The sequence below is a fragment of the Meleagris gallopavo genome, chromosome 15 (genome assembly GCF_000146605.3).
Source record: "Meleagris gallopavo isolate NT-WF06-2002-E0010 breed Aviagen turkey brand Nicholas breeding stock chromosome 15, Turkey_5.1, whole genome shotgun sequence".
NCBI classification, from domain to species: Eukaryota; Metazoa; Chordata; class Aves; order Galliformes; family Phasianidae; genus Meleagris; species Meleagris gallopavo.
Genome location: NC_015025.2, coordinates 7,541,808 through 7,553,152, shown reverse-complemented (window position 1 = coordinate 7,553,152; position 11,345 = coordinate 7,541,808). Strand labels below are relative to the sequence as shown.

The following is an 11,345-nucleotide window of genomic DNA, read 5'->3' as shown; positions in this document are numbered from 1 at the left end:
TGGATGCAGCCTAGGATATGGTTGGCTTTCTGGGCTGTGAGGGCACATTGTTGGCTCATGTCCTGCTTACCATCCACCAACCCACTGTAAGAATGAAATAGCCCTCTGTTGCAGCTCCACTGCACCTGGAGCTTGGGTTTCCACTGTTCTGGTTCTAGCTGTTTGCAAGGTATTGAACAGATTGTTGTTATGTTGCTTGAACACCATGCTACAACTGAAAAGAAGCTTTTTTTTTCTTCTCTTAAAAAACAGAGGATGCCATACTACTGAGAGGCAAAGTCTTGCCTCCATTTGCACTGTTCAAGCTAATTGTCACCATCTGTCCAACCCAACCTTTCCCACAGTGGAGTTTCACAGGTGCGTTTATGGTGGCAATAAAGATCAACCCGTGAATATGCATTTGAAAACAAACTATTTCAGATGTTTAGCTGTAGTGACCTCGCATTTGGAAGACTTCATGTCCTCTGCCAGCTGAAGGTCACCTGAACTGTTGTAGATTTATTTTTTAAGCTTATCTGTTACACGTTCTCTAGAGTAAATGTGAAATGTTCCCAGTTTCTGCCCTTACCTCATGCAGAACAAGAAATTTTAGAATACTCAGCGTTCAGTGTAACCAAGTATGCTCTTACATGTCAGGATGGAGAGTATAAAAAGGCCTCTCCTCAATGCCAACAGGCAGAAGAACTGAGCAGAAGCTGCTCTTGCATGAAGGCCCTCCCTTCCAGAGAGGTCACTGCAGAGAACTGAACCCCATCTAGGACAAGGAGCTCGGGAATGTAATTGCATGGAAAGCAGGGAATATTTTAACGTCTAGTATACAAAAACAATTGGGAATTTGCATGTAAGAAAGGGGAAGACATGGAGAAGGCTTCAGGCAACTAAAAAATCACAAAGGATGGTAGGGGAAGAACAGAGACTGAAGAAATGGAAAAAAACTTCTCAAAGGCACAACCTTCAGCATGAATTGAAAGAGTATGGGTAAATCCACACTTACAAACCTGTGGCAAGAGGTAAAGGAAATCATAAGACATAAGCATTGCAGTGCCTAAGTGGAACGTGACGAAGGAGAAGTGACGTGCAGTGAGGGCAGTGTTGAGGTTAAGTGCACCTAGATACTGTCATAAGTGGAGAACATGCTACGTCCCATCTTTGAGGTGGGTAGTAATGCTGAAAAGACTGTCAAGATCAGAACTCCTTGACCAGAATAAGATGAAAAGTCAAAGGATGGATTGTGCTTAGGTGTGTTTTGTCCCAGCCTTCAAGATGAACCTGACCAGTTTTCAATGACTGTATCACCAGTTGTTCAGTGACTGCACTTCAGGATGAAGGAATCATACAAAAGATGGAGATGTGGGTCACTTACTAAGCAAGAAGATGAAAAAATGAGTGAATAGAGACAAACTCAGGCCAAGATACAAAATGAGCTATAACTAGAAAGGATTATAAAGCATATGAAGGGATCATCTTTGAAGCATTAGAGGAATGAAAAGGCTAAGGAAAGGAATAGTCAACAACTGAAAGAAGAGGGAGGGAGAGGGGAACTATCAACAGGTATATCTGAAAGTACATGAGTGGTGGAGGAATGGCAGAGAAAGAAGAAATAGCATAAATAGATAAATACACTGAGCAGCTGTCTCCCCTACCATGTCTTCTGCAGGCAGAAAGTGCTGATGTTCTTCATTTATTTACCTCTAATTACTGAAATGCAGTTTTCTGCAAGGTTAGGTAGGTGCATGATGGAAGAAAAGCTACCAGAAAAGAAAAAATGTTTGTTTCACTGAAGGGTTTTTTTTTTATAATCAAAATTATGTCAAGAATAGATGAAGATCTGAGCAGAGAGTCCCAGGGGAACTTGGGCCCCAGGGAGGGGCAGTGCCATAGCACACATAGGAAGATTTCTGTGCACTGCTTCCCTTGTTTAGCCAACACATCCCCAGATACCAGCAATACTGTTATCTGGCAGAAGCACTTCTCCAAACTCCTTCAATCATTCTTAATGACCAGAACAAGTTTTCATCAAAAATAGTCATCCAGAATGATGTTTGTTTTCAAAATATAGCCCTGTTTAGCTGGCTGCACTGTCTTCATCAGCTGAGGTGAGATAAAAGGGCCAATGTCTTGGCAGAAAAAATCAGTTTTCTCAAGAGAAGCAACGCATGATTCAGAAGAAGGGCAAAGGAAAGAGGTTTGCAATTGTTTGGCTTGTGCTTTCTCTGTTCAGTGTGTGCTGTGAGGTGAGAAGACAGGTCTGGCAGCAGGTGAGCAGCTCCACATGGTTTCTGGGGGACCCTAAGAGAACTCTCTATGTCCCGTGACTCCTGCAGCCAGAGGTAAGAGAATTGGGACGGGAAGTGAACCTGTAGGGCAGGGCAGGAGAATGGGATTTCTCATTATTCCAGTTCTGTTTCCAAACTGCAGCCAGGACTATGCTCAGGACCACTTTTGTCTGTGTGTCTGTTGAAAAGGTATGCCTTATTGCAACTGCATTTTGACTGAGAAACTTGGAATAGCTTTGGGAAGTATATACTTAATCAGACTGAGAAAGCTACATACTTTCATTTTGCAGATACCAGTCCCTGTGATGGGCTCATTTGATGCAAGCCAGCAATGTAATTTCAAATGTCAAAATGTTAAAGGAAAAATTATTTTGCAAATAACTTTCCCTACCCGTGTGTTGCATTCCTAAAACATCACTTGGTATATTTCAAGATTTTCAAACTAGGTTTTAAATGGAAGTATCATCAAGAAGGGCAAGGTTATCTGACCTTTATCCCTCTGCTGTCCCACTAGTAAAGAGCACAATAGCCTCTGTAGCTCTCTCTGATGGGGACATCTGTGTCAGTATGAATGCAATGCAAACCGTGGCCTCAGGTTTGTGCTTGCTTGGGTCCATAACTGATAATGAATGGCTCCACAAGAAGGTGCTTTTCTGATTGGTTTGGCTGAGGTTATTTTCTTTTATTTGTTAATCTATACAATCTGCATGAGCCCTGGCGCCAAGCGAAGCACATTATGCACATGAATGCAACTCTTCATGTCTGCAACTCTTCATACCTGCTCTTCTGCTTAGCTTTCCTGGTGCAATGGAGGACAAGTCACGCCAGACATCAGGACAGAGCAAAGATGTGCAGAGCTCCCTAACACCAGGAGAGCCTCCTGTCAACTTTACGCACATCAAGTTGGAGGAGAATGAGCCCATAGAATTCAGGACCAAGGATTTTATCCTGAAAAAAGCCAGAGAGATCTGCAAATGCAATCATCAAACCATCATCACCTTCTTCTGCCAGCTGTTCCCAGTGCTAGACTGGCTTCCCCGTTACAACATCAAGACGCAGTTGCTTGGGGATGTCATATCTGGGCTCCTGGTGGGGATAGTAGCCATCCCTCAGTCCATCTCATACTCCCTGTTAGCCAACCAGGATCCCATCTATGGAATCTACACAAACTTCTTCTGCAGTATCATCTATGTCGCTATGGCCACTTCTCGCCACAACTTTGTGGGATCCTTCGGTGTCCTTTGCCTGATGATTGGGCAGTCTGTGAATCGGCACCTCCAGCTAGCAGGGTACGATGACAACACTGGCTCTCTGCTGGTGGGCAATGCCACCTCCTCCAGCAATGGAACGGTTACCTGTGACAGGAGCTGCTACGCCATCACTGTGGCCCTTTCCTTGAGCTTTCTGGTCGGTCTTTACCAGGTACAAACGCTCACTGTTGTGCAGTTTCCTTGCTAGGAACTTCTTAGTGCTTAACAGCTCTAAGCTTCAGTCTCACTTCAGACTTAAAAATCATGAGATACCTTTCCTAAGTGCAGCTAGCGCCAGACACCTTTAGCCAGTTGCAGTGATTTGAAAACCCTGAACACAGCTGAATTTAAGGTTTTGCTTCCCCCATGTGATGGGCCCTTGAATGTGTCTGAAACGTGCTTAGAATCAAACACAGTAGGGGAAATAAAGGGAATTGCGAGTCACCTTCCCATCACTTTGGTTCTGGACCTGAGCTGACTGCTCTGCAGGTCAGAAGCAGTCAGGGCAAAAAGGAACAGTCCTCACAGACTCTGCCATCAGCAAGGGCTCCATTAATGGCCATGCTATGTCGCCATGGCTTGGGCCTGGCTGTTAGTAGACAACTTCAGGCCCTTTCACTTGAACGACTGAAATCACTACATCACACTATTCTCATGCCACTGAGATGCTAATAACTGCTTTGATCTGTCTGCTCTCTGGACTTCCAGTGTTAACTCTGTGCCCTTATTGCTTGAAAAAACACAGCAATGGGGATCTTGTGGGCTTTCTTGTATGGCATCTCTCACACAGACAAGTCTGGGTAGCATTCTTTAGTTTTCAATACCCCACATTATCTACCTAAGACAAAAATCTGGGTCTCACACCGAATGCTCAGCGGACAGAATAGCCAGATATGCTGAAGTAGAAACAAATTGACATAAATTTCCAGCCACCTCTTCTAGCCTTTCTCATGGATGCTAATGATACGGCTGTCTTGCTTTTCAGATCCTGCTGGGGGTTTTACAGCTGGGCTTTGTGTCTGTCTACCTGTCAGAACCTCTCCTCAGTGGCTTTGTGGCCGGCTCCAGCCTCACCATCATCACCTCCCAGATGAAGTACCTCCTCGGGCTGAATATTCCCCGTCATGAAGGGGTGGGGTCCTTCATCCTGACGTGGGTGGATCTTTTCAGATACATCCAAAACACCAATATCTGTGACCTGGTCACCAGCCTGGTTGCTTTGGCCATCATAATACCTGTCAAAATGATCAATGATCGGTACAAGGACAAAATGAAGGCACCATTCCCCGTAGAGCTGCTGGTGGTCATCATAGCCACAGTAGTATCTTACTACTTTAACTTTGAAGAGCGATACAAGTCTTCAGTTTGTGGGGCCATCCCCACCGGCTTCAGGAAACCCACCCTACCAGATACAAAGCTGTTTTCCAGCCTGGCAGTCGATGCTCTGCCCATTGCTATTATAGGCTTTGCTATGACGGTCTCCCTGGCGGAAATCTTTGGCAAAAAGCATGGCTACGCTGTCCGTGCCAACCAAGAGATGATCGCCATTGGCATGTGCAACCTGGTCCCATCTTTCTTCTACTGCTTTGCTAGCTCTGCAGCCTTGACCAAGACTTTGCTGAAGGAGTCCACAGGGACCCAAACGCAGCTCTCTAGCCTGGTCACCTCCCTGGTGCTGCTGCTGGTGTTGCTATGGATCGCTCCGCTCTTCTACTCTCTGCAAACTGCCATCCTGGGGGTGGTCACCATTGTCAACCTGCGGGGGGGCCTGAGGACGTTTTGTGAAACCCCACGCATGTGGCAGCTCAGCAAGCTGGACACGGTGGTGTGGTGGACAACCATGCTGGCCTCCACGCTGATCACCACAGAGATAGGGCTCCTCGTGGGCGTCTGCTTTGCTCTGCTCTGCGTCATCTTCCGCACGCAGAGACCCAGGGCTGTGCTCCTGGGCAAGGTCAGCAACATGGAAATCTATGAAGACCAGTCTGCTTACAAGCAGCTCAGCAGTATTGCCAACATCAAAATCTTCCGCTTTGAGTCGTCCCTTTACTATGCCAACAAAGACTATTTCAAGACTGCGCTCTACCAGAAAACTGGGGTCGATCCTGTCCTGCTGGCTGCCAGGCATCACAGGGTGGAGACCCAGGCAAAAGCAGACACGGGCAACAGGAAGAGCGTTTTTAACACCGTGTTTGGTTGCCTGAAACCTTCCAAGAAACGCGTGGAGAAATCGCCCACAGGAGTCTGCCTGCCACCCCTAGATATGCACACCTTAATCATTGACTGCGGGGCTATGCAGTTCATAGATACCACGGGTCTCTCCGTGCTGAAAGAGACGCACAGTGACTACCAGGAGCTCGGTGTCCAGGTGCTCCTGGCCAATTGCAACCCCCTCCTCCGCCGCCGGCTGCGGGATGGAGGCTGGGCTGCTGGGGCACACTGCGGCCAGCCGCCTTTCCACAGCGTGCACCACGCAGTGCAGTTTGCACAGCAGTGGTACCACGAGCAGCACGAGAGCAAGGAGAGAAGGGATGCCGCCCTGGACCCTGAGGACCTGAGCGTCCAAGCGTCTCTGTAGAGCTGCACGTGAGGAATGATTTCTGACGAGGTGGGCTTCACTGCAATTTTAGGGTTGTTTTTTCTTTTGCAAGCAGAGCACTGAAGAAGACTTAAATGAACTCTTAGCAGCAAGCACGGAGTAAACGGACAGGGGAAGCGCGGATTTCTAGGCAGATGACCAATAATCTGAGAGGCATTTCAAGGTCAGCCGCGTCGGTAAAAAGGCCGGGTGGCTTCCCCTCTGTGGAAAGGTCTGTGTCAGCGATAGGCGGCACACAGCCACGCGGTTCCGGACTCGCGTGGGCGCTGGGGGGCACGAGTGAGCCGCGCCGGCACTGCGGCGGGGAGCGGGGATGGGTTGGCGGCCGTGAGCGGCCGGCGGCGGTGCAGGGAAAAGGAAAGCGCAGAAGTGTAGGTTCTTAAAAGGCGGCTGAATTTGGAGCAGTTCAGATTCAAAATCCAAACTTCCCGTTGTTCTCAGTGGTACAAAAACACCTTCCAAAACAGTAACGGGGTTCTCCAAACCCAGCGCCAAAGAAATGTTGCTCTACGGAGCGTGCTTAGAGCATCCCCAAATGCAATGGGAGCTCATCATGGGGAGTTTCCTTCTGTGTGCAGCTCCAGTGCCCAGACAGAATGAAACAGGAAAGTGAGGATGAAAGAATCCCCTCCGGGGTGCTCTCACAAAAATTGCGCTGTAGAGAAATCCACATCCCAAGGCTCCGGTGCTCCCCAGCCAAACCAGGACCAAGACCCAGCATGGCCCCCGCTGCTTCACACATGGCCCCACATTCCTTTGTGCCACCTTTATTTTGGATTGTCCTTCCCTCCCCTGTGTCCACTCTGAGTCAGTGTGGGGAGTAGATTGCAGAGGAACAGTTATGCCCCAAACACCCCATGGCAGAGAGCATAACAGTCCCTCAGAGGCCACAAAACAACACTGCAGAGAATAGGACAGGACAGGATAGAATCCTTTGAATTGGAAGGAACAATTAAAGACCATCTGGTCCAACTCCCTGCAATGAACACAGCTCCTTTAGTGCTCAGAGCTCCTTCAGCTTAACCATGGGTGTCTACAGGGACAGGGTATCTATCTCCTCTCTGGGCAATCTGTGCCAGTGCCTCTTCTCCCTTATTGTAAAAAAATTCTTTATATCCAATCTAAATTTCCCCTCTTTTAGTTTGAAACCACTTCCCCTTGTCCTATCACAGCAGACCTCGCTAAAGATTCTGTCCCCTCCTTTCCTACAGCCTTCCTTTAGATACTGAAGGGTCTCCTCAAAGCCAGCAACAGCAAAACACTTCCCTTAAAAGCAAACGATTTTCAGAAAACCGCAGGGAATTTGTTCAGCTGACAGCCCTTGCTCCATCTGCAAATCCACCGTACATGCTGCACGTTTAATACAACGCTATTCCCCTGACCATGTCTGGGAAACAAACGCCACATCTGACAGCTACTTGGAGGCCCAGTGATGGAGACTTGTAAATAAAGTGCATGGAAAAGGAAACCTGCTGACTCTGCTCAGGAAAATATTTTCTTGTGGTCAAAAGATTCCTTCAGATAGCTTAGAATTAGGGTATGCCCAGCAGCCTGCTGGAGACGGGCTGGAAGTGGCAGACGAACCCAGACCTTGCAGGACTGACTGCTCAGCGTGGGGTTTGAGCGGGGTGCAGCTCTCAGAGCTGGGGCAGATCTGCAGGGTCCTTGCAGGCTGCCAGGGCATGAAGCAACTCCCAGGGAGGTTGCATCAGCCACGGAGAGTGGGCAGTGGGCAGCTCTGTGAGCAGAAGAGTCAGAGAATCTGCAGAGAGACTTTTAACTTCAACTATTCTTCCTCTTTGGAGCAGCAGAACCGTCATTTTCCTTGAAAGCCCACTTATGAGGGAAATTAAATTGTTTTATTTAGGCTTTATATGCGTTTATGATCTAAGCGGGTTGAATAAAGCCACAGGAGGAAGTAAAATGGGTGCCGATAACTTCTGGGCACCGGCTGCTGCAAGATAGCACAGGTGAGGTTCGATGGGAGCGCCTGCTGCAATGGGAAACTGCAGTGTGCGGGCACAGAGGAGCTGTGAAAGTGCCAAAGCAACACTATTGCAGGGATAATTACCACTTTCTTATCAGTTCCTACGAAGAGGCCGTGAGTTGTAAACGATACCGAGGAGATAGGACACAAACTGTACAGTCCAAGGGTAGCTCATAATCAGAGGTGCAGGAAATCAGGCAGTATATCTGGGCCCTTCACCTTTGGGGCCACGCAGCGGGGGCACCCACGGGTGGGACAGCACTGCTCAGACACCTCCTGTCTTCCTGCAGCACTGCCAGGCACTGCGGAAATGCCACATGATAAAAGCAAATGTTATCTCCCCCAGCAAGCAGCTCACCTGTTCTGCTCCTTCTCTCTCTGCCCCCTGCCTGGCTGAGATCTATAAATACTCCAAGAGTGTGATAAATAGAGGATTGATGCTCAGGCTTTGTCAGCTGTGGTTGGAGCTGACTGTGCAGCTGTTAATTATGCCGCAGCAGCAGCCGGACAGGTTTGAATCCTTTTGATGCTTTGAAATGCTCCCTCTGGGGAAGTTTAGGGAATAAAGGTTGTTGTGGCTGAATGATGTTTGCTTCACCTTCTGGAAAGCATATGGGATTGCTGCTCTTGCCCCTATTGCCTGTTCCTGGAAACTCTCTTCTCTAACCCTGGGAGTTACTTATATGATAAAGCAGCGTGCTCCCAGCACAGGCGTGTCCCACCGTGTAACATTTACCCATGTAGAACTTCCCAGGCAGGCAAACCTTGGTTAGGAAGGAAAATCAGTGAGCTGCAAGTGGTGGCGTTGAGTCTCCTAAAAATAAAAAAAGAACAAATAAAAATTAAAACTTCAGTGGAGGCAGCTGGTGCTGGAGGAGTGCCTGGGCAGAAGTTGGTGCTCCCCTAAGCCAGCTGTGGGCTCTGTCAGTGGCTCAGATGGCAGAAGAAGGAAATGAGCTCTATCCAATGGCTGAGAAGGGGTTTCTGATGTGGCTCCTCCACAGTTTCAAATCTTTTAAAGCAGGGTTTAAACAGAGGGTGCTGTGCAGCCCTTTCAGCAGAAGAATTCAGAAGCTGGCATGATTGTGTCAGAGCAAAGCCTTCTGAGAAGCCCAGGTAGGAACACAGCAAGGCCATGAGGCGAGGCAGAGCAGTGAGCTCTGGCCATCCAGGGCTGCAGGGGACAGGTTTCCTTCAGGTTAGACCTAAATTAGGCTCTGCAGGGAGCGCTCCTTGCCCCGGGCTCCAGCTCAGGGCGGCCACCTGCGGTCCCACAGGCAGCTGCACGCAGGTGTGATCACAAATTCTGCATTACCGCCAGAGAAGGGCTGGGTGCCCCGTCCCATCTGTGTGTGTCTGCAGGGACGGGGCTCCGAGCGCTGATGGAGCTCTGGGTGTCGCTGCGCGTTGCAGGGGGCTGGATCAGATGGCCGTTAGCGATCCCTTCCAACTCAAACGATTCCATGATTCTACGACTATTCACCCCACGCCGGGTGTTTACTTGAGCTCCCTACAACCGTTTGCCTGGACAAATTAGCAGCTGATCGTTGGGAGACAGCCACCGATGGGTCTGTCGGCTCATCACGCCCGGCTGAGGCTACGGAACAGTAAACGGGACCGGTAGCGCTCCGTTGAGCGCCGGCAGAGCGCCGCCGTGCCGCTAGGAGGCGCCACCGGCCCAGTGGGAGCATCCCGAGCAGCGCCTCCCGCTCCGCCTGCCCCGCTCCGTCCCTCCGCGCGCTGCCCGGCAGCCGCAGCGCCTGAGCTCCGTGCTGATGCGGTGCTGTGGATGGAGCACCGGCACTCACTGCATTCTACGCTTTGTTTTTCCCGCTTTTCCCCCTAGAATTCTTTATTCAAGCAAGTGACTCGCTTCAGAGAGGACGCCCAGCAGCTCATGCTGGTCCGACCTGGTTTCGTCTTGCCGAGCACTCTCACCCCGGTGCACCTGCGTCGTGGTGTGCTTCACACGTCTGCTGTGCTGCGGAGGATGCAGGGTGAATTTCCCCGAGTGCTCTGCTGCGCTTGGGTAGGCATTGGATGTAATCATCGCTGCCCAGGCTGGCACAACACTTGCAGGGTCCGTCTGCTCTCCTCTTTTTGGACAGCTCTAGATAAAGAACCATCCTGCTGTTTTTCTTCTTAATGTTAAGGGTTTTAATGGGGAATGAATGGTCAAGAAGATCATTGTTCCACTAAGCAAGGAGAGGACTTAGCTAATGGGTTTCCATCCCATGAAGGGTTTGGGGTTCCCTTCCCAGGTGCTGCAGGCAGCCCAGTGCCAGTGGGGTGGCACTGAGAATCTCTCACTGCTGAGTGTGGGTACCAGCATTGGGCCAAAGCTGACCTGAGGGGTTCCAAAGGCCGTGCAGCCCCCCAGCACCGCTCCACCCCTCATGCAGTGCTGTGAGCTAGACTGGGAAAACTGAGTGGGAATAACCGCAGTGATAGCCTGTGGATTCCTAAGGTGAGGACTCCCAAAGGCCAAAGAGTGGGAAGGAAAAAGTCACTCTCCTGATGTAATTTTGTTTGCATTTTAATAGTAGAATTGCTAACAAGTGGAGTTGTCTAACTGCTGCCATGGAAACAGCAGCCTTCATCCCTCACACGGTGCAGCCATCTGCAGCAGAGCAATCCTGGGCTGCACGACTGAACCATGTGGGGGCTCGTGGCCGGCCAGGGCAAGTGGCACAGAGCACAGCAGCACCTTCATCCCTCTGAGTGATGTAACATGCAAATAGGTTTGGAGAAGAGCAGCCATGCAGATCCAGCGTGGATCAAATTGGTTTGAATGGGTTTTGGGTTAGCAGTGGCTGCATTGCTTTGGTTCCACACTTCATGGACGTTGATATGAGCAGGCAGAGGTCGGGATGTGCAAGAAGTGCCCTGAGAGGAAGCAGCACTTCTGGCTGGCTTGGATGTGCTGTGCTGAACCACTTGGTTTGCACAAAGTGTTTCACTTATGAAGTGTAGCACCGAACACCTGGCTATGGCAGATTGAGCAGATCCCAATACCTCCTTCAATGCTTCCACGTGTGCACTGGCTTGCGTGGAACCCCATATCCCATCCTGCCCTGAGAGCAAAATGACTTGTGTTTATGCTACTTCATCTCCAAAACTATGTAACAAAGGAGGAAAAATAAATTCAGGAAGGCTCATGGGCATCCTGAGTGCAGAAGAGGTAGAATTAATACTATCAATAATCTGTGATGAGTGATTCACTTGGCTTTTAT

The 11,345-nt window shown here is 49.5% G+C and overlaps 1 protein-coding gene across 1 annotated transcript in view; it reads left to right on the top strand.

The window, feature by feature from the left end:
• Positions 1-7,613, top strand: part of LOC100544098 (sulfate transporter) — a 14,108-nt gene extending 6,495 nt beyond the window's left edge. Inside the window, exons 2-5 of the mRNA XM_010718923.3 lie at positions 253-357; positions 637-2,330; positions 3,071-3,698; positions 4,512-7,613. Of these exons, the coding sequence (XP_010717225.1) occupies positions 2,305-2,330; positions 3,071-3,698; positions 4,512-6,104 (2,247 nt within the window). The 5' untranslated portion in view covers positions 253-357; positions 637-2,304 and the 3' untranslated portion in view covers positions 6,105-7,613. The remainder of the gene's footprint in view (positions 1-252; positions 358-636; positions 2,331-3,070; positions 3,699-4,511) is intronic.
• The last annotated feature ends 3,732 nt before the right edge of the window (positions 7,614-11,345 follow it).